Source organism: Paroedura picta, chromosome 6, assembly GCF_049243985.1.
Source record: "Paroedura picta isolate Pp20150507F chromosome 6, Ppicta_v3.0, whole genome shotgun sequence".
In the NCBI taxonomy this organism is placed as follows: Eukaryota; Metazoa; Chordata; class Lepidosauria; order Squamata; family Gekkonidae; genus Paroedura; species Paroedura picta.
Genome location: NC_135374.1, coordinates 56,508,076 through 56,531,701, shown reverse-complemented (window position 1 = coordinate 56,531,701; position 23,626 = coordinate 56,508,076). Strand labels below are relative to the sequence as shown.

Here is a 23,626-nt window from a genome sequence, read left to right as displayed (position 1 = left end):
TATATATGTATAAGCCAATTATTTCAAATGGATTTTATATATAGTAGGCAAGTTCTTTCCTATTGGAGGCTGGTTGAATCCTGGATCTACTCCAGTAATAGTATGTATAAACTAAACATGGTGTGTGGTTTAGAGTTCTGTTCCCTCCCCCATCCATGATAAAATGCCTTGAGGCTTGTGTCAGGGTATTTTTAGATCCAGTGTAAATTTTGATTTGAAATGTGTGCATTTTTGAACCCCGAAGGTAGTTTCTAAAAGCATTAAGATTTTCTCCTTCATAGCTTAAATGAGAGGGAAATGTCCCCTCTCTTTGTCCATTTAAGGTCCAAAACCTCCGTATGCATTTCTGTCTCACTTCTGAAACTACTGTAATAGCTAGGTAATACGAAACTGCATACCATTCGATCACAGACAAGGTGTTAGCTTGTATGTTTCTAGAATACTACACTCTCTTCACAGCATTTTAAAAATTGTGTAAGGCTGGTTGGGTTTAAGATGTATTATGTAATTTCAGTAAATGGACACCTTGCACTTACATCATTGTACATCAGAAATTCTTCACAGGAAAAGTGAATCCAGCAAATGATTTCTGAAAACCTGATTGTGCGGACACTAGGAATTGTATTTGTTATAATTCCAGCCATAATACCAAATACATGAAGATACTTTTGTACGAGCATTGATCTAGTAAGGTCGGCGCCTACTGATTCTCTTGTATCTTATGTCTTACACTAACTAGAGCAAGAGCCACTCTTCAAATAAGATGTTCCATTTTCAATTAATTTAGCACATAAACTGTCTTGTACCTTCTATTACCCATAACACACCCAAAGCAATGAGGCTGCTAAATAAGCAGTCGAATATTTGTATCTACTTGACCCCTGTGACACCAGATTTTTAAAAAAGATTAAACTCATAGTGATCTCTTGGTGCTTACAGTAATAAAGTTTCCAGTTTCAGAATTTAAGCTACAGGAAGAATGTCCACCTGCATCTGCGCTTTGTTAAGGTGTAGCTTAAAGAGTCAAAGTAAAAGTCCTGTTATGAAAGAGAAACAAATTAGTTTTATTGAAGCATTTTTTATTTAAAATGAAAGATCTGTTGAAATGCAGGCAATTAATAACAGCTGTACATTGTTCAACAGATTGAACATGATTAGTAATGAAACAACTGCACTGGCCCTCATTTAATTTAATCTGCTGAAAAAAGGCCAAGTAGCTCTTTTACAGTAGTCGCTCATAGAATAAGAGATATGCTTGGACACTGAGTACTTTTGACACTGGTACAGCTTGCACATGTGTATCACTAATGTGAAACCACTGTCCTTTGGAGGATTCTATTCCTGAAGCTGGAAAACAAAAACAAAAATAATGTCTTGAGCATTTCTACTGTTATCTAGTAGGATTTGTTTTCATTTAACATTCTATGCTACTATTTCCAACTTACTTTGTTGAATTTTTCCATGGAGGACAAGATCAGAAAGTTGGTCGTTGGCAGCTCTTGTCTTCACGTAGGCAGTGTAGTGGCCAGATCTCATAGTACCACTGTGTTCAACAACACCATATAGAGAGTATAATACTCTCTGACTCCCTTCTACAACATTCTGTGAAAATACAATTATACTTTAAGTAGCTTGGTCGGTTTTCAGTAAACATAGCAGAACTTGACAATTTTTGGTTCTTCATTAATACCTGCACATTATATGTATTCTAAACAGAGCCATACTTCCAGCAAACAATCCTTTATGGAAGCGAGTGTATTTCTACTTCGAAGGGGCTTATTAATACCTTGCTTAAAGCAGCACAAAGATACAAAACATGCCCAGTGTTTTGTCAAAAACGTAAACTGTTTATAAGATGAAAGTTCTAATTTTAATCCACAGCCAAAATGCTGTTTATATACAACATACAAATCCTTACTACTTTTCTTAGTAGAAAATGGAATTCTACCGAGAGGGTCATTAGTCTTGAATTGTACCCACTCACAGATCTTGGGACAAGCATGGGTGGAGGGAGAGATGAAGACACTAAAGTTTCTGAATAAGCAAGCTTCTGGAAGAAACAATCTAGGGGGGAAGCACGATGGCTGACATTTACAGGAGAGCATGAAGGATAAGAATTTTACCTAGAAGCAAAAGAGAAGACACTACAGACCAGCTCCACAAGGAAGGAGAGAACATGAACATTTCAAAGCCTGTCTCTGGGCAGCAGTAACCCTGGACTTCCTTGGTTGTCTCCCATCCCAGTGCTGACCAGGGCCAACCCTGCTTAGCTTCCTGAAGAAAACAGCTTCAAAAGGTGGGCTGGATGAGATCATATTCCTCCTGAGTTCCTCCTCCTGCCCAGAATCTGTCCTTACCCCAGATCTCTAGGAATTTCTTAACCAAGGATTGGCAATCTATCCACAAAAGTCGCCATCTTTGGAAGGCTAGAAAATCATTCTGCTATCTCCTGGCCATGGGATTGCTTGCTTCTCTTTGTCTCTCCCTCCCCAATGAGGACCAAGTAACCAAGTCTGGTCACAGTCATCTGCTATTTTTTTCCAGACTAAAATATGGCTGCAGCACAACAACCAAAAAAGAAGTGTAGGCAATATAGTGTGTTTCCAATTTATAGTAGACCGAAAACCAGGAAAGAATGTATGTGCGTGTTGGGGGGGGGGGGGAGGCACTAGGGATGTGGCCTGGGAGCCAAGTAGGTGGCCACCCAAAATAATTTGGAAACCACTGCACAGCAAGCATCTTTGCTGTGAACTCAACAATATGAAGCAATCCTTGGGGGGGGGGGGGAAGCTGGTAATATAAGGAACTTTTGTTTACCTTACACTTAACTGAGCAAAAAGGTGCCAAATCCATTACTTCAGGAAATTTTATGTGCTTGTTCACTTTTTGGAGATTATACCCAGCCTGGGAGTAAACAAAAAAGAGAGGGGTAAATGAAACAAGCAAAAATTATAGAGCAGCAAGTTCTATCAATAACACAAAGTAACATTCAGGATTATAAACCTGGGTATAAAATAATGTAACCATATAAACAACTCAGCCCAATTTCCTACTCTGCCGCATAATTTTTGATGTGAAAACATCTTACATAGAAGTCATAAAATCTTTAAGATATGCAACAAAAATGCAATGGAAATCAATAGTTTTGTCTCAGTGAAATCTTTAATTTACATAAAAATTTAAAAAATGGAAAAAATTTAAAAACAAAAATTAAAATAATATGGAGTTTTAATGTTTGATGTTCTCATATACATCTTATACAACAATCCAATTGTTGTGACTTTTTTCAAGCAGTTAGCAAATGCCATATATCAGGAAGTGATAAAGTCAGGAGTACTGGATTTAAGAAAACAATATAAGATTTTAAAAAGTTAATTATACCTGCTGAAATCTCTTCAGGTGAAGAGTTAAAACTGGAGGAGCAAGAGAAATAAGCATTTGCTTTTTGGCATTTGTATATATGTGTTTCTTGACATCTGATGTGGGGGAAAAAAGAACATGACTAATTAGATATTGAACAGTACCACCTGCTGTTTAATTGCTGAAATCTATGCCAGCCTTTCTTAACTTTTTTACTGTTGAGAAACTCCTGAAACATTCTTCAGGCTTTGAGAAGCCCCAGAAGTGGCACGATAGTGCAGAATATGATTGGTAAGCATAGCTGTGCACATGTCTGCTTAGGGCCCCTCCTGTTTCCACCCCCTCTAGGCCCATCATTTCTTGACAGCCCTGAAAGGGTTTCCCAAGTGGGTGGGAGTTAATTAATTTTTAATATACATTTTAAATCTGTTCAACATTTATCGGGTGATGGACCACATATGGTCATGTAACCCCACCCCTCCAAAAATAGCCAATGATGGCCCTGGAGCAGGTGGGAAGGGGAGGAACCTTGGGGGTGTGTGGACACAGCTATGTTTCATAACCATGATTGCATCCCTTCTGAGGTTTCTTGAAGCCTGAAGAATGTTTCAGGGATTTCTCAATGGTAAAAATGTTGAGAAAGGCTGATCTAGAATAAACAGAAGCACACATAAGCTAAAACTGAGTATGGGACAATTTTATTTATTTATCATACTTCTATCATACTTCATACTTCTAATTTTGAGGAAATGGATGGTTCCTGAGAAGCTGGATCCTTGTAATATAGGGAGACAAAATTTACCATACCCTTCCACTTTTCATGTATCTAATCAACTATGGGGACAAGGTAAGATTTGCCTTGTCAAATAAGTCACACAAATTCTAAGTTAATGGTTACACCCAGAAACTGTAAAGAAATGACTTTGCATACTTGTAGAATTCTTTGGTCCACAGAGTTGTCTTCGTGTGCATACATCACAGAGAAGTTTATTATTTTCGCAGAGTTTTTCATTATGAGTAAACTGATACAAACAGTGAAGGACTGAACCTTCTTCAGTGCTCACCAGTTCCCTGTTTGCAAGAGTACAAAATGCTGTTTCTGAGTCCTCATTCACTACTTCATAGATTTTTGAATCAGAATCAAGTTCATATGATGAAATATCCATATTATCAGACTCCGTATCCAAAGATAATTTGTTAAAGATGTGAGAAATCTCATCTTCCTCCAAAAACTTGTCTTCCTCAGAAATTTCATCTTCCTCCTTAGCAATCTTGTCTTCCTTTGGAATCTCCTCTTCTTTATCAATCTTATTTTCCTTAGGAATATCTTCCTCTTCTTTGGCAATTTCCCCTTCCCCGTCTGCAGCAGGGACAAGATCTTCTGGGAGAAAATCTGTTACAGCTTCACTGCTTGCCTCTTGGTCACAACATTCTGTATTTTTACTACATTTTTCTGTATCCTGTACATTTTTTGTTACCTCTTGCCTATCATTGTTTTCTTTTTCATCTGCACAGTGCTCTTCACATTGATTTAAAGATTCTTCCTCTTGTTTTAGGTCAGTAACCTCATTGCTACTTTCTATTTCTTTATTACAGTCTTGACCAACTTCAGATTTTTCTGTAACACAAGGATCTGTTAGATGGATCACCTTTTCTTGCATTTTTTGTTGTCGACGCTGATTCTGTCAAGTGCAATATACAAAACTTAAAAGGGAATGCAAAAGGACAATAATCTTAGTGTGTATTGTACAAAAGAAGATTAAATACAGAGTATTTCAAGCAGATGCCCCTCCCCAATGGCACCCTGCAACCCTCCACAAAACGGATGCTAGGGACATGGGAACCTTGTGAAGAAGGCACTCAGTTGAGATATCCCCTGTCTCAATCTCAGGTAAGTAGGATATCTGTTTAGAATATCTAAACACCACCCGCGGCGCCGTGGACTAAATAATTCGCTAAGGGGTTCTGGGGTGGGATGTGTTCGTGATGAGGAAGGGTCCGGATTGGACTCTTCCTCTGGACAGACAACCGGAGGGACCAATCGGCAGGCGCGAAGCGCCTGCCGATTGGTCCGTCTGATTCCCAGCCCCAACAACTGCGAGCCACGCACAGCGTGGCTCGCAGTTGCTCCCGGCCTGAAGCGGCCAGGAGCAACTCGCCACGTCGGGCCGCCGCCCCAGGGAGCCCCCGAAAGCCGTGCGCAGCCGCCGCCCCAGAGAGCCGCCGCCCCAGAGGACCGCCGCCGGGGGACACACACAAAGGTTAATTCCTAGCGTCCGCTGTATTCCTCATACAGCGGGCTATATTACTAGTATATATATAACACAAACTGAAAAAATACACAGTGTGTGTAGTAACTGTAATGAAAATGTGATTCTGAGTAGACATAGGTATCTTAGATCTTTTGAAGTAGTAATTTCTATTAGCTATGACAAATGTATGGTGAAACCTAAATTGAGAACATTAAAGCTGAGGGCCCCATTGGAGCTCTTCCAGTTCCGCAGGGCCCGTAAGACAGAGTTTTTCCACCAGATCTTTGGTTGAGGTCAGTGTTGTTTAGGGCCCCCCTGAATGGGCAATAATATTCAGCCTATCCCTCCATCTGTCCCCTGAGGTGTAGGTAAAATGGGTAGACCGTTGAGCGATGAGGGGGGAGGTTTTTGCCACAAAGGAAGGATAATTTTATATACTGTTTTAGGGGGGTTTATTGTGAGGGTTTTACTACGTTACCCGCCATCAGGAAGCTTGAATTGGGACTGGCAGGCTATAAATTTGATAATAAATAAAATTAAAAATAAAGAAAAAATGATTCTTAACATCACACAGGTACTCAAAACTCTGTGAATTGACTATTATTAGTTATGCTTACATCTACATGCCCTCCAACAGTGACCTACAAGAAGTGTGTACACTTAAAGATATTAATTCCTTCCTTATAAATACCACCATACATATTTTCACATGCTCGCTTGCCAAAAAGTTTATTTTATTCATTTGATTTATATACTGCCCCTCACTGTGATGTCTTGGGGTGGTGAGAGATGGGCTTGGAGAAGAGAGGAAGAAAGCAGAAATCAGAGGTACTTATGAGGAAATTCTACTTAAAGCCTTTTTTTGTTTGTTTCACAACACTGAGATGTACAGCTTGCAATTCGCAGGTTTAATCTGTCTTCTAAACACTGTATGAAATGAGTATTGAGTATCACTTAGAAGCAAAAGCTGGAGGAGAAAAACCAAGCATTAGTAAAACAAAACTACTCACCCCCATTTTAATACCAACTGCATTTAAGAAACACAAGTACTGAATGCCCTGTCCCCAAAGTTCTTGTGAGGAAGGCACCAGACAAAAGGCCCTTTTGTATTTTGCTGCAGCCCCAGCTCATTACCAACCTTTGCTTGCTTTCTAGCCATTTTCTTTGACTTTTTCTGGAGATGTTTACTTGTCCCAGGAGCCTCATCTCTCTCCTTCAAATAACTGTCAGTTTTCAGGTTGTTGTCTTCATCTTCCATCTCCTTTTCATTTGCATTTTTAATATTTTTATCATTTGTTTTCTTCTTACCACTCTTTAAAAAACAAAATTTATGAACAGTTCAGAATAGGTACTGGAACTGAATTTGGTCATGACAAAATAATTTTCTATCTTCCTTGCACTATCAATTGAGTGCAGATGAAAATCTTCAAGATGGAAAGAGCTAAGAATCCACTGTAAATGATTATTTGCTATCATATCATGGATTTTTCTTTATCTTTCCCTAGACCAGCTTGCTCTCATTCAGCTCATAACACAAAGGATAGAGCAGCCTGTCACAACTGGTCTCATAGATATCTCTTCTTGTGAAATAATCCACCCAACTGAATCTGTACAATTGAAGCAGAAGAACCCAGTAAGTGCTGCTATCATAGGGCTGGTTTTATTTTAAACTCATAACAATTGAATATAAAATATTGCACCAAGTAGGTTTGAGGCTTGAGAGATGAATGTCGCTTGCCTGCCTCTTTTTCTTTTATTTTTCACCTAGGGCAGGGACAACAGCTGGCTCCCTATCTCTCAGCGCTGGACCTAGCTGGGGCGACCCATGCAAAGGTTAGATTTCTGCAAGTTGCTCTACACAGGGCTTCCCCTGAGACTGCTCTGGAAACTCCACTAGTTTAAAATGCAGCCGCATGGGTCCAAACAGGGACCCAATGCAGGGCACACATGACACTGATGCTTGCCCAGCAGTACTACCTCCAGATTGGAGATCTGTTCTGTAAGACAGAGCTGTTCCAACAGTCATAAGGCTGTAGCCTGGAGAGACCATCTAGAACTGCTGACCCTGCTGCTGGGAACTGAGGAGAACACTGACCCCACCCATTTGACCTGTTGATCTAGTTGGGGGAAATTGAGATGACTGTTTTTAAAGGTAAAGGTAAAGGTATCCCCTGTGCAAGCACCGAGTCATGTCTGACCCTTGGGGTGACGCCCTCTAGCGTTTTCATGGCAGACTCAATACGGGGTGGTTTGCCAGTGCCTTCCCCAGTCATGACCGTTTACCCCCCAGCAAGCTGGGTACTCATTTTACCGACCTCGGAAGGATGGAAGGCTGAGTCAACCTTGAGCCGGCTGCTGGGATTGAACTCCCAGCCTTATGGGCAAAGCTTTCAGACGGCTGCCTTACCACTCTGCGCCACAAGAGGCTCATTGTTTTTAGGATTGTTTTGATTTGACTGATTGTATACTATTGTGTTGTCTGTATATTATTGTGTTGTCTGAGGTCCTTCTCTGAGCCTCACAGTTCTGCTGCTGCAGCTGCCATCTACTGGTGCCTCCCTAAGGTGGGATAACGGACGTCATGCCTGTTATCATTTCCGTTTCAGGGAACGCATTGGTAGATGTGTTCCACATCAAAAATCTGCTGTTACTTATTTCTATTTTCCCCATTTCTATAATGCTCCATTCCCCATTCAGGATCTACATATCAAAGCCTAGATTTCATAGACAGCCTATCTAAACCACAACCAACCCGCCCATTTCTCTATACTTACCTGATAATTTAAGACAGGGAGTGACAAATCAAGGAAAGATTCATGAACTAAAGAAACCTGAAATAAACAATTTGACAGATTGTTATAGAAATTGCTGGAATAATTTAAGCCTGTTTAAAACAAACATTAGTTTCCAGAAAGAAGACATGCAAGATCCAGTTTACTTAAGGGCCTCCAGAATCATCATCAAATTTATTTACAGTCTACTGATGACCAGTGAATGAGCGACCAGAATTAAATTGAGAGTTTTTTAAAAAAGGTAAAAAGAAAACTGTGATCTGGTGCTGCTTTTTTAATGAATTCAAAGCAACAGTGCTTTAAAAAAGAGCAGATATAAATATGAAATCCAAACACAGACTGGACTAAAATTTGGGGCTGAATGCACATTACCACAATATAAAATTTTAAGTAAAAACAAACAGATAAAGGTAACATCAATAGACTTACAATTCCGCACCTTAGAGCTTACAGTGCAATTCTAGTAGTGGTGGTGGTGGAGTCGAAAGTGCTCAGGGAATCAATTGACCTTTGCACTGATGTATTTTCAAGACAAGCCAGTGTAAGGACCAGTTATAAGAACACAGGCTCCCAGCAGCGCTCTGTCAGTCTTGGGCACTGGTGGAGGGCTGTGGCAGCTGCTGGCTCCACAATTGAGGTATAGGCCCTGAGTTAGTATGGTTGTGAGTGGTTGGGGGATGTGGCCAGCAGAAGTTGGACCCTGAGCTCTTTCAGACCCATTATGCTCAGATGCTGTTCCGGCCCTCCTCTTGAAGTGGAGCACAGCACCTGGCCAGCCCTTCCAAGTTCCACCTGCAATACCATCCACTTAGATGTATGCCATGCTGGGGATCCTCAGTCTTCAAACCTTGCCATGGTTTGCAGTTCAATAAAGTCTGTCTCACTCCCTCTCTAGCCCTGAGGGTGGCTTCCCATAGGCATGTCTGGCTCTTTCATGCCTTGGGTGACTGTGGATGGTTGTATTGGTCTCATTGGTCATCATCATCTGCTAAACATAGCAGGGGCCCAGCAGTACTGCCAAAGATGACCTAACAACAGGCTGCTGTGTAAGGAAGGAGTGGGCAGAGGGTGGTCTAGATTAATGAGCCAGCTTGGTGTGGAGGCTAGAGTGTGAGAGTAGATTTGAGAGATCCAGATTTTGTTCCCCACTGGTAGCTGAGTGGGTACACACTCTCAGCCTAACCAACCTCACAGGATTGTCGTGAGCATAGAATACAGAAGAAGGGAATAATGTAAGCCATTTGGGAGGAGAAAAGTCGGAAATAAATTGAGTGAACTGCTTAAGTTGTCTGCTTTAGGAAAGAGGGGGCTTCTATCACTTAGGGAGAAGGTATCTGTGGATGTAACACTGTGGGGACAGGGGATCATGTCCTCCACAGTCAATGGATGGGGGGGGCGCAATATAGGGGGAAAACTCAATATTTTCGGAAGGGTGGGTGGAGAGTTTTTTTGTGGGGGGGGGAGTATGCCCATTGGACATATTGGCAGCCAGGAATGACAAATGACTTTCATAGTTTCCATTGCCAAACATCACTACTACATCCTTACGTATGGAAGTACTCCTGCCTTTCACGGACCCTGTGGCCCGTGTGGGCATTGAAGCAGCTCAACCCCCTTCCCCACTATCAGATGCCTGGCTCTGACAGGAGTGGGTCCCTTTATGTGAGGGGAGGGTTGCTCCTAACAATGAGTGGAACTCCACCCCCTTGCCATTTAGTTCCTATTTGATGGGCAGGGCTGCCAGAACCACAGTGCTACAGCCTCCAGTCAACCCCTCCATGACCATGGTGGCATGACTGCTATACATGCTACCGCAATTACAGAAAACACTATGACTCCATTGACTTTGTCTGCTGGCCATTGAGTAAATTATGACCACAGGGAACAGATTAGCACTGCTGTCATTATCCAGGAAGAGTTACACCAATGTGCAGGATAGCTTAGTTAGTATACTGTCCACAATTTTCTCTGTTGTTAAAGATTGCTCTGATCATCATTAAAATAATGGAATATGTATTCATATTCTAGCCAGCTCACCTTCAGAAACCTCTGCAACTTCTGAAACATTTTTTGCTTGCTTTTCAGTCAGAATACTCATCCAAATTAAGAAGAATCATAATACAAGACTGCTCACAGTTCCATGTAAACCTTTTTATACTTTAACTTTCCCTCCAAAACAAGCTATGGCTGCTCCTTGCTTAACAAAAACAATCCGCCCAATCTATAGCGAGAGAACCATTATGTGTACGAAACTAGTACCTCTGACCTGGAACCAAGGGACACAGGCTGGAATTTTCTGTTGGTAGGTAAAAAAACTTTCAAGACGTCCTTATTCAGCAGAAGGTAATTTCAGTTTTTTTGTACGAAGCTAGCAACAAATTATTCTCTTGCTACTAAACAATGAGCACCTGCCATTTAAATAAAGGTAACCGGAGGAGAAAAAATAAATCTACTTACAGTTCGGCACTCTTCACACATGATAGTACTTGTTAATTCTCCTCCAAAAACACGATCCACAAAGCTATGTGGTGCCTTTCTCTTACTATACTCTGAAAAGTTAAGCAACATGTTAACCAAGTAATAGAATTCTCTTTTGAAAATAAGTGGGCTTTTAGAAAATGTTATAACGCAACAGTGATCAGCGCAAGAACAATACAAACTCCATCCTGGGGGCAAATAAAGAATCTACAAATCCTGAGCTGGGCAAAAGAAAGGAATAGGGATGAAAAAAATCACCAGTTTTGAATGACTCAGTATTGTATCCCTTTGACTTAATTAACAAGCCAAGTGCCTGTTTTAGATGCACCCAAGGACAAGAGCCTCTTGTGGTGCAGAGTGGTAAGGCAGCCGTCTGAAAGCTTTGCCCATGAGCCTGGGAGTTCAATCCCAGCAGCCGGCTCAAGGTTGACTCAGCCTTCCATCCTTCCGAGGTCGGTAAAATGAGTACCCAGCTTGCTGGGGGGTAAACGGTCATGACTGGGGAAGGCACTGGCAAACCACCCCATATTGAGTCTGCCATGAAAATGCTAGAGGGCATCACCCCAAGGGTCAGACATGACCCAGTGCTTGCACAGGGGATACCTTTACCTTTAAGGACTTTATCTCATGGCCAAAGGCAACTTCCAAAGAAAATTTGTTTTCCATACATAAAAATAACACCAATGACTCATATTATCACAATCTGTATTTGATAACCCCCAACAGTTTCCAGACTGGATAAAATAAGAATGAATTGGTGAACATGTAGTTTAAAAGGAATGCACACATACAAAAGATGCTGAAATAAAAGATTTTTCAAATGGAGAATTGAATCACCTAGATTCAAATCTAGTAACACTTTGGAGACCAACAAGATCTTCAATAAGATATAAGATTTTGAGAGTCAACGCTCTCATTGTCAGATACATGTTGCAATGGAGATCTCTGTGCCTTTATATTTCAGAGTCCTTATATCCCACTCAGAAAGTGGGTGTTACAATGAAGGAACTCAAGATGCAAAGGACTGTTCTAGCTGTTCTACTGCAGACAAACATGCAACCTTCTGAAACCATCTTTATGGAAAGTTTATTACATGGTTTACTTTTAACTTCGCATAGTTGCAGAACTATGCTTTTTAAGCTTCATACCACCCACAGAATTCACAACTAGCCAATCATCAAAAGTAGCAAACAAGTGTAAAAATGTTACCTTTGATTTTCTTCTTTAGCTCTTCATTTTCTTTGTCACCAAAATTATTCAGTGCTTTAAAAATACCAGCACACATCCGCTAAAAGCAAACATAATTTTATAAAGTCAGCAACTTTTTCCCCAGTTTAATTCTAAGCAGCCTAAAAGGTGAACAGCAAAATTAATCTGCAAATCAATGTATCACAAGAATATAAAATATCCATGTTAACAGCATCCCTTATACCCAGATGCCCCAATTTGAACATTTCTGGGGTATACACTGGGCTTCTCATATGTACGTGGGACAAAATCCAGGCATAATCTGTGATTATGCTTGAAATTTTATTTAAAATATATGGATTTGCTTAGAGAACTGCCTTACTCCCTTTTCCTAACATTACAGAGTTGATTTAATTGCACAGCAGAGCTGAACACCTTCTTACTAGAAGAATTTGGGAAGAACTTTTGTTCCTTGTGTTTCGGGTAGGACCCCAAATTGTTTCCTGGGAGTGGAAGAAAGCAGATTCCACTCTAATCCCCTCAAATTACAGACTCCATATTATACCTGAGGGTTCCCTGACCCCGAGGGGCAACATTTTGGACCTGCAGCAGAGGAGGAAAAGAAAATCTGCTCCATAAGCACTCATTTGGATCCATATATTTCTCACATTTCTGTGGTATGTGCATAGACATACATAATTCAAACATTATGAATAAACATACAATTTTGAGAGCCTAGTTATATGTTGTTTACCTAGAAGCAAGTCCTACCAAAATCAATGAAACTTACTTCCAAGTACACAGGACTACAGAGGAGCTCCACTTTATTGCTTTCAAGGAGACATCTTCAGCCATTATTATATTTTTCTCTAATTTTATTGGGTTTTAACGAGAGGGTTAATTGGAGATTGTGTTATTATGTGTATTTTGGCCCATCACGAGCCAGCTTGTCTGGGAGTGGCGGGTAATAAATATAATAGTCATAGTCATAGTAATAGTCATAGTAATAATAATAATAATAATAATAGTAATACTAATAGTAAATAATCTTTTAGGGGATATACCCACAAACTCTGTGGGCCTTACATTTTCTGCCAAGTCTTTCTTCAAGGGAAAAAGACCTCCACTTCTAATGGCCTTTTCTAGTGGAGAACTGTCTCTCTCTTATTTGAAGGAATTCTTTCCTTGTTGGAGGAAAACTTGACAGAAGGGAATCAAGTAGAACCAACCCAACAAAGGCAACCTCATTCTCCCTGTTATTCAAAGGAGATGGGGAGTTTGGAGTTCATTCTATAACTGGATACATACCTGAGTTTCTTCTGTTCGCATCCCATCTAGTAAATAGCGAAGCAGCTCCTGACTGTCCTGCTGCTGATATCCCTTAAAACGTATTGCTCTGTTTGAAAAACAAAACAAAGGTACACACTGTAACATGCAATGTAACCATAACATGCATGGTTTAAAAACTTCTAAACAAGGCATAAGTAACTTGGTCAGGAAAAGCCTCATATGACTTTAAAAAAAAAAAACTCCCAGGAATTTGGGCTCTAACAATCCTAGAAAACTGACATTAATAGAAAATCAGTTAGAAACACTGGAAATTTGTTCCAATGTTTTGTTCCCAAAGGGCAGGACTCCTCTGTTCATGGAAAGGTTATTTCTTTCTTGCATTCTTTCCTTCTGTGAAAGCTGTATCAAAGAACCAGGGAACTTTCAAGAATTTTATAAAACACAGCAGGAACACACAAATACTTTTCATCATGCTAAGGGAAGGTGAGGGTATGCAGGATATTACAGGCCAGTTAGCCTAGTAGTGTATGTTTTGTGTTGTTAGCTAAAGATGTTAATATGCACCAGAATCCTTATTGATAAAAAAAAACAACTGAGGCAGATACTCACTTTTTACAGACCTGAGAGAAGAGTTCTTTGGGGCTCACAGTCCCTTTTTTAGTCTCTTGCATTTCTGTTAGAAACTGGCACATTGCCAGTGTCAGAGGTCTTGGCTGATCAAGTTTAACCACCAGAGGTTCCTATACACCATAAAAATCAAGAGAACTGTTTAATTTAACTCACAGTTTAATCCATTCTTTAACCTGATATGCCCACCAAGACAACCACTTGTCCTAAGCAAAATAAGCATCCCTTTTTCTAAATGTAAACTAAATGCAATGAATTTTTTAAAAGTCAGGTGGGCAAAAGCTCCTGAGCCAGTTATTTCTGGAATGGATCCAATAAGTGAAGTCACTTTAGGATTGCAATTCTTAAAGGATCCTTAAAAAAGCAAAAAGGTCTAAAGAAAGTTTTGTTGGCACATAAAATCAACGCTTAAAAGATGTCTTTATGAAACTGCTAATGCACTAAATTTCCTAAGGTTCTGTTAGAGCACAAATGGCACAAAAATGGTACCCACCATATGTATGTGCAAAAATGTAAACATTATAGGCTGAATTTTTCCTAGTATGAGTTGGACAATACTCTCTATTTATATCTCACCTTTCTTCTAATTGGAACCCAAAGCAGCTTGTCACATCATTCTCCCCTCTTCTGATCTAGTCTCACAACAGCCCCTTTTTGGGTTTGGTTAGGCTGAAAGATGGTGACAGGCCTAGGTATCCTGGAAAACTTCCACAACAGAGCAGGTATTTTATTTTTATTTTTTATTTATTTATTTAGATTTATATACCGCCCTCCCCGAAGGCTTCATATCTAAACCTCCAGGCCAGGCTGTGGTCTGGAGATTTTTGGTGGAGGGATGACTTGGGCATGAAATTGGGGTCAGTGTGGGTGGGCAAGTAATTATGAGTTGCTGCATTGTACAGGGGATGGACTAGATGACCCTTCCAATCTATGATTCTATGAACCTCATTGGCCAGGTCCTAGCAAAACACTCTAATCACTATGCCATATCATCTCTCTTGCACTTTTTGATAAAGCTTTCTTTCTTCATCCCTTCTTCCTGAAATCCTTCCACCATTGGTTGGTTAACCATCAGAAGCAGCAGGAATTCACTAAGTGTTGAGTAACACTTTAAACACAAATTTTTACCTGTAGGAAAAATGTGGCAACTTTTCTACAAAAAGGGACATCTTGTCAAGAACAAAGGAACGTAACATATGAAGTACATTAGTTTCCATCTACCGTGATACCCGTTTTGATGGTACACAATCACTACATGAACTCAAAGCTATCATCTACCCTTGTCTCAAACTCAGATTCTTGAACTGTCTCTATAGCTTTGTAAAAACAGAACAGTGTTTCTCAGCCTTGTACGAACTACCCCTGGAGACTAACCAATGACCAAATGAAAGGGAGCTGAAATGCAATATTTGAAGAACTAGTCTAGGAAAAAATATTTTAAAAAGCGACACCTAGCCAGTTTCACACACTACAAACCAGAGGCCTATTTACCGTTACTGAGAAGTCTGGAGGCTCAATGCTAAGTGTCGAATCAGCCATTTTAACCTCCTTCAGCAGCTCTCGCAGAACTGGTGTCTGTGATAAATTCTTTAGGAAATAATAGAAATTTTTCATTAGCAACTGGGCCATCCATCTGTGTCCCTAGAGAATTCCCTACTTATGTTTTCAAGACCATCATAAGGTGAACATTTGTTTTACTTACCAGAATTCTCCCATTTGGCTTACCCCATGGAAGTAGGTGGACCTAATAGCTTAGGAGCTGCTAGAATTTCCATAGTTTCCATATGGATTTTTTGCCCATTCCGCCTCCCTTCCTGTAGGAGACCTCTGATATTCAACCCATATACTCTTGGGGGTCTTCAGTCCCCCAGGGGGAACATTTTTGACTGCTGCAGGCATGCAGAATTAGTGGAAATCTGTGGAAATTCTAGGCAAGATCCAAGTTTAGGGCAACAGCACTTAAAGGACAGATCAACGAATACAAACTGGCCAGAGTATGTATACATGTTGTTTTGAAATGAGGTTATTAAATAAACAGAAGATGCTCTAGCAAACAACTTTCCTATATTTCTCATAAATGGTGCACTCAGCCTTTCTCAGCAACAGTGCTGTTATTCATTTGTATATTCATTTGTCTGTGGGCCTGTAACGTAGCCAGTGAAGAAGGCTGCTGTCTGTCTCTTGGTGGGGACTGGTGGGGGCTCAAATAAGGTATTAAACAAGGTCTTGTTCAGAAGTTGCAGATTCCTGGCCTAGCTCCAGTTGTTGGCAAATACTCGTAAACCCTAAACAGGCTGGACAGAATACAACTGAGAGCACACTGTCAAGATAATTTTAATTTAGGTTCTGCTGATCAAAGATGCAAGAGCTAAGTCTTTTAAAAAAGTAGTGCTGCAGGTATGGAACACCTCCATTACCGCTTTATGTGATTTCAGTTAGCTAGAAAAACTTTTGTAGTTTAGTTTTTGAGCTGGATCCAAACTAAATTAGCAAATTCCAACGTTTCCCCTTCCCAGTGCAGCCACTACCCCCCCCCCCCCCAGTAATTCTTCAGGGCTCCCTATTCCCCACAAACATATTTCATGAAGATCAGTGGGTTGTAATGGGAGAAGAGGCAGGAAAGTTCCATTCCACTGATTGATAATATAGCTTGGATCCAACTTTAATTGTAATAATTTTCTTCCCAGCAAACAACACCCAAGGTAGTTAACAAAATCACGTACAGCAACATTAAATAGAATATATCCCCCCCCCCCAGCTAGAAATGTTTCGTTTCTCTATTTCAGGTCTCTAACCAGATGGTTATACCTATTTAAAACTGTTTCCTTTATAAAACTGGTTGTGATTTTATTGAACTGATAGATTGTGTAAGTTTAATTTATATACCTTTCCAAGAATGAATGAAGAAAAACATAAAAAACAATAAATTGAAGCAACAGAAAGAGCCGTGAGAGAGGATTCACAAACAGAAAAGGAAATCTTACACAAGGAGACAATAAGAACCACCTTATACCAGCCTCACAAGGCTGAACATACAAGTTGGTTGAAAATTAGGTGGAAACAGATTTAATAACCAGTAGTGCCCCAGATGCTGCATTGATATAATCAAAAGAGAAAGAACATTAGTTACTGAGGAACCTAAGCAATTTTTACCATACCTGCAGAACTGCATTAAAGAAACATGTATTTCCCAAGTTACTGAGACCTTTCACAGTAACTTCCACATTGCCATTTAAATGAAGGTTGTTGTCTTTCATCAGGATCTCTTTCTTCTCCCTTTCTTCCTCATTTTTATGGTCTTTTATTTTTTTATTTCCCAGTTGCTTGTTCTCTTCATCTGTGGATGCTGAAATGAAATCATATGATGCATTCTTTAAAAACAGTAGTCCAGGAAGGATGTGAGCTAATACTTTATATTTCAGGTAGAAATATCAATACACAGAGTTAGATCTAAAGGATAACCAGTTTTGTTTGAGAAATGACTACTTCACACCTCTCACACCCCCTTTAACTACCTGAAAAGTGATTTATATATGTCACAGGATCCTCTGCACAGTGAGATGTGTGTGTGGGGGAGAGGGTCTGAAGTGAGAAGGGGATAAACAATGGCAACTGGCCCTTTTTTTGCAGTGTGGAATTCCACTCAGGGAAAAGTACTTTGAATTTAGTCCATTAGCCTGTAACATTTTTATTTATTTACTAGATTTAAAGCCCGTTGTACTTGTAAATACAACGGGCGCTAGAAAGGGTGGACGGGAGAGTGTCTTGCCTGGTACTGGGTTTGTGGCAGGGGTATTGTAGGTTTTTTGGCAGAAGGGATGGGAGAGTTTTAAGAAAGTATAGAGATAGTAGGGCAGCCTTTCTGCCAGGCCTAGAAGCACACCTGGGGCCTCTTTGAGGCCCCGGGTGTGCTGCTGGGCCCGGAGGGAAGGCCTCCTTCCCTCCTGGTGGCACAGCCTTCCCACCGGACCTAGAAGCACACTTGGGGCCTCTTTGAGGCCCCGGGTGAGCTTCTGGGCCCAGCAGGAAGGCCTCCTATCCCCCCCTCCCCCCCCCCGGCCACGGCGCAGCCTTCCCCTCTCTTCGAGGCCCCTTCCTCCCTCTTCGAGACCCTGGGTGTGCTTCTGGGCCCGAGGGGAAGGCCTCCCTCTGTAGTCACGGTGTCACGCCTGGCTGGAACTCTGTCCTGTTCTGGTGAGGGCCCAATCGGAAAGCACTTCGCGCCTTCTGATTGGGCTCTCACCCAACTGGCTAGAACTCTTGTCTGTCCTGGTGAGGGCTTTGCGCCTTTCGACTGGGCCCTCACCCGGACCGGCCCCGCCCACTTTCCGTCCACTTAGCCCCTATCCAATTATTTATACCGCTCCCTGAGCGGTTTAAAGATTTTAGATTTGTATACTGCCCTTCCATACAGCTCTGGGCAGTTTACATATAACAACATGGGACAATTACATAGAACATTGTAACAAATATAACAATCATAACATAACATGTCAACCAGAACAATATTTAAACAGGAACAGGAACACTGACACAGCTTTGGGTTGGTCAGATTCTTCAGTAATGGGAGGGGGTGTCGGGGGGGGGGACAGTGGGCATTTTGGGGCTGGTCCGACTCAAGCAAATGCCTGGTGGAGGAGCTCCCTTTTGCAGGCCCTGCGAAATTGTGAGAGTTGTGATAGTTTTAACCCTACATGCTCAAGAACAGTAATATATTAAAGATGACTGGATTGTGTGCATGTGGTATTCAAGAGTTTCTTGGTTTTTAAAAAAGCTGATACTAATGAGAAGCAGACATGAGGAGGAAGGCTAATTAAAGTTCAGAATCATACAGAAGAGGCAATTATGGCCTCTTCCATTGTTATAATGCACCACAATGCTCAGGGTTGGAAGCAAGACAGAAGCTTGAGCTACATCAAAATGGTTGCAGGGCAGAGCAATAAATAGTAGACCTTTCTGAAGACAAAAGAGTCAGGCCTTTAAATGCTTGCTATTCTGATTACTGTTCAGATAGGACATTAGTCACTCTGAATACAAAGTTCATGCAACATAGCCAGTTCTTATGGTCTACCCAATTATCAACTGCTTTGATGTCTGTATTAAGGCAACCTAGCTCAGCATGGAAGACTATGAACAATTTATTACTAAATTAATCTACTGTGATCCATAATATTCCCAACCAGGAGTTTAGTGGCAATTAAACAATAGAAACAAGCCCATTTGGATATTACTGTCATAGGAACTTACTTGGAGTCTGAACGTTCACAAGAGTTTGCTTTCTAATGTAATCCACAAGTTGGCCTAACTGAGTAGAACTGTCATACTGGACCTCATTATCACATAGATAACACCTGTATTCCCAGAAAGATCAAAGGAAGAAAAGGAAAACACAAATTCAGAAGTAAGTGGTTGCAAGTGGTAGGGAAACCTTGCTCATTCTAGAAAAGGACTAAGCAATTAAAGTTCCACTGAACTAAATTCTTATTTACTGGTAAGCAATTTAGGATTAATGTCATTTCTCTCACTGAAAAGGACATAACCGAGCTTTGGTAATAGCGGCAGTAATGACTGAAGCAATATTACCTACCCAGAGGTACAATGTTAATTCAAAATACACCATTCCATTAAAAATCCTCTATAATAAGAACAATAAACTGTGAGTTTAAGCACACCTTTTCCTGCAATCCAATACAAGGATTTAGAATTAACTGACTTGCCAGAGCAAGCTAATCTTTCTCAGTCCTGCTATTGTTTTAGCTACAGAGTAGGCACCAGCAAAGTATATGTTATATCATACCACATGCTGTGCAAAGAAAAAGTAGCTACACTTAAATCCCAGTCCCATAAATGAGCAGAAATATAAAATGGCACAGAATAAATTTCAGTAACATTTGAGCATAATGGAAGCCAGTGAGCAAAAGTGCCTCATTTCCCCTTGCTATAGCCTTGCTATAGCCCACCTTAACTACTTCTACAAGCAGCATTAGGTGTTTTGTGGGTGTTGGCTGTGGAACAGTATCCATCCTCTGCCATTGCAAATACAATTCTGTGGGTGTCATATAAGGATCCACACCTGTGTATTTTGCTCCATATATGCTGGTTATAATCACTTCAGGGTCAAGCTAGACATGATGGCATCCTCATGGCAACCACAAGGATGCTGCCACCATTAAAAATTATTTTAAAATATAGTGTGATGAGAAAATAAAAATGATGTTTTAAAATACAGTATTATGATAAATGCTGATCAGGGGAAACTATTAGAGATGAGGGAATAAACACTCAGTGGTTGTTATATTATTAATTTGCTTCGATATTAAAGAAGATTGTTAACACTGAAGGTGAAGCTCTAAGCAATATGACTCAGTTCCAACAGATGATTTTAAAACAAAAAGAATATTACTATGCTGGATCTATAATTTATGACTCCAGCTACAGAAGAAGTGAAAAAATGCATAAACATATGGATGCGTAACTGTAAAGAGTAAAAGTGCTACACTCAATATGCCAGCAAATTTGGAAAACTCAACAATGGCCACAGGATTGGAAAAGGTCAATTTATATTCCAATCCCAAAGAAGGGCAATGCCAAAGAATGTTCAAACTACCGCACCATTGCACTCATTTCTCATGCTAGCAAAGTTATGCTCAAAATCCTACAAGCTAGGCTCCAGCAATATGTGGACTGAGAACTTCCAGAAGTACAGGCAGGATTTTGAAGAGGCAGAGGAACTAGAGATCAAATTGCCAACATACGCTGGATAATGGAGAAAGCTAGGGAGTTCCAGAAGAACATCTACTTCTGCTTCATTGACTATGCTAAAGCCTTTGATTGTGTGGAGCACAACAAATTGTGGCAAGTTCTTAAAGAGATGGGAATACCAGAGCATCTTATCTGTCTCTTGAGAAACCTATATGCTGGTCAAGAAGCAACAGTAAAAACCTGCAAGTTTAAGGATATGCAAACAATAAAGAAAGAAGGAGTAGAAATTCAATGGTTAGAGTACAACCAATTATTATCTAGATTTAAAGCAGAGTTTCAGCAACCGTTAAATCCAGAGGATCCAATACCAGAATTTGAAAACTTGGTAATCCAAGATAAGCCTCACTTGGGCCCATTATGCACGGCCGCCGAAACGGCGATTTCAGGTCACATGGAAAATGCGGAGGGGGAAGACACGACGCACACCGGTTATGCATGGGGCGGGGCACGACAGCGGCAAAACCCAGAGTAACCGATTATGCACGCGGCGATCCTGGTGCCGCTTCTGGTTGCGCCCCGGTCACCCAGAAGCTGCGCTTTCTTCCACATTTCGCTGACGTGGCTTTTTCGGCGGCATGCACCGAAGCTGTGGCCGGTTGCAGCTGGCTCCGTGTGTTATCGGTGATTTTAGTCGCCGCCATTCCACCCCAAATATGCGTTATTCCCCCCGTGCATAATGGGTCTTGCAGGGTCAAATATATAAACTGTTATTAAGGTATGAGACGGAAATAGAACGGGTTAAGCCATGTATGATTAAATGGATGCAAAATATTGAGAAAATTTTACAATAGAACAATGGGAACTAGCATGGTCTAGAATACTAATAGTCAAATACTTAAAGAAAACTGGTATAAAATGTTTTACAGGTGGTACGTGACACCAAAAGTGATCGCCAAAATTGCTAAAAATTGTGATAATAAATGCTGGAAATGTGGTGATAAAGTAGGTTCTTTTTTCATATGTGGTGGAAATGTGAAATAGTTTATAGGTTCTGGGCAAAAATACACACCATTGTGCAGAAAATGTGGGGTCTTAGATTTCCTATGAAAGCTGAATCTATGTTACTAAGTATACCTCCGCAGTGCCTCCCAGCTCATACCCAAAGCTTTTTCTCCTATGTGACGACGGCAGCAAGACTAGTTCTGGCCAAGAAATGGAAAACGCAAGAACTACCTTCGATAGAAGACTGGTTGAACAAACTAGTGGACTTTGCTAAGATGGCCAAACTGACATTGATAGTTAATGGAAGAACAGAAGAGGCCTTTCAAGAACAATGGGGCCTTATCTGAATTATTTAAGAAAATAAACTAAAAGGGGACATGAAACGGGGAATTAAGTGTATCAAATGAAGAGCATAACCTATCTTTCTCTGTATTAACAATGTATACTATTCGTTCTGTTTTATCTTTATCTTTAAGAAAATAAAAAAATAGTGTTTCAAAAATAAAAGAAGAAGCAACAGTGAGAACTGAGCATGGAATCACTGACTGGTTCAAAATTGAGAAAGGAGTTCGGCAAGGCTGTATACTGTCGCCTTGCCTATTTAACTTGTATGTGGAGTACATCATGAGAAAGGCGGGGTTAGAGGAGTCACAAATTGGGATCAAGATTGCAGGGAGAAATATCAACAACCTCAGATATGCAGATGCTACCACTCTAATGGCAGAAAGTGAAGAGGAACTAAAGAGCCTTATGATGCGGGTGAAGGAGGAGAGTGCAAAAGTTGGCTTGAAACTCAACATCAAGAAAACAAAGATCATGGCACCCAGCCCTCTCAATTCCTGGCAAATAGATGGAGAAGAAACGGAGATAGTGACAGATTTTATTTTTCTGGGCTCCAAGATCACTGCAGATGGGGACTGCAGCAAAGAAATTAAAAGACGCTTGCTCCTGGAAAGCTATGGCAAATCTAGACAGCATCCTAAAAAGCAGAGACATCACCCTGCCAACAAAAGTGCATTTAGTCAAGGCTATGGTATTCCCAGTTGCAATGTATGGCTGTAAAAATTGGACCATAAGGAAGGCCGAGTGTCAAAGAATTGAGGCTTTTGAACTCTGGTGCTGGAGAAGACTCAGTCAGGAGTCAGTCAGGACAGGTCAGTCCTAGAGGAGATCAGCCCTAACTGCTCCTTAGAAGGCCGGATCCTGAAGATGAAACTCAAATACTTTGGCCACCTCATGAGAAGGAAGGACTCTCTTGAGAAGAGTCTAATGCTGGGAGCGATTGAGGGCAAAAGAAGAAAGGGACAACAGAGAATGAGGTGGCTGGATGGAGTCACTGAAGCAGTAGGTGCAAACTTAAATGGACTCAGGGGAATGGTAGAGGACAGGAAGGCCTGGAGGATCATCGCACATGGACACTACTTCGCACCTAAAAACAACAACTGTAAAGAAAAGATATCCATGCATCAATGGTTATAGGGAAAAGCTTACAGCCAGTCAAGCGGTAAGAGAAAATTGGTATTAAATGATTTTTAGAAGATGTATAATTCCAAATAATATTGTATTATGATAACAGGTTTTCCTTCCCTATTTTTGTTATATTACAGTGAGTAGCCGTGTTGGTCTGAAGTAGCACAATAAAACCAGAGTCCAGTAGTCCAGTAAGACCAACAAAGACCAACAAAGATTTTGAGCTTTCGAGTGCAAGCACCCTTCGTTTAACAAAGGGTGTTTGCACTCGAAGGCTCACACCTTGAATAAATCTTCGTTGGTCTTAAAGGTGCTACTGGCCTCTGATTTTTTTGTTATATTACCTATTTATTAAAATTAATCAAGAGTACGCAGAAGTAGTAAAACTAAGCAATATTTAAGAGTATTAGTAATGATGAAACTGGTAATTTAGTAGCAAAACAGATTAGTTATGAAATGTGAAAT

At 40.6% G+C, this 23,626-nt stretch overlaps 1 protein-coding gene across 7 annotated transcripts in view; it reads right to left on the bottom strand.

The window, feature by feature from the left end:
• Positions 1–1,062: 1,062 nt before the first annotated feature.
• Positions 1,063–23,626, bottom strand: part of USP16 (ubiquitin specific peptidase 16) — a 35,489-nt gene continuing 12,925 nt past the window's right edge. For 6 of the 7 annotated variants that reach the window (XM_077342480.1, XM_077342486.1, XM_077342481.1 and 3 more), the window contains 14 exons: positions 19,235–19,338; positions 17,146–17,333; positions 15,479–15,574; positions 13,970–14,100; positions 13,379–13,466; positions 12,092–12,170; positions 10,862–10,953; positions 8,387–8,443; positions 6,751–6,924; positions 4,292–5,042; positions 3,382–3,476; positions 2,818–2,904; positions 1,446–1,602; positions 1,063–1,347 (listed from right to left, as the gene is read on the bottom strand). In XM_077342480.1, coding sequence (XP_077198595.1) covers positions 1,223–1,347; positions 1,446–1,602; positions 2,818–2,904; positions 3,382–3,476; positions 4,292–5,042; positions 6,751–6,924; positions 8,387–8,443; positions 10,862–10,953; positions 12,092–12,170; positions 13,379–13,466; positions 13,970–14,100; positions 15,479–15,574; positions 17,146–17,333; positions 19,235–19,338 — 2,224 coding nt within the window. In that variant the 3' untranslated portion in view covers positions 1,063–1,222. Of the gene's footprint in view, positions 1,348–1,445; positions 1,603–2,817; positions 2,905–3,381; positions 3,477–4,291; positions 5,043–6,750; positions 6,925–8,386; positions 8,444–10,861; positions 10,954–12,091; positions 12,171–13,378; positions 13,467–13,969; positions 14,101–15,478; positions 15,575–17,145; positions 17,334–19,234; positions 19,339–23,626 lie in introns of those variants that run through there. The other variant, XR_013231916.1, reaches the window with a different exon arrangement.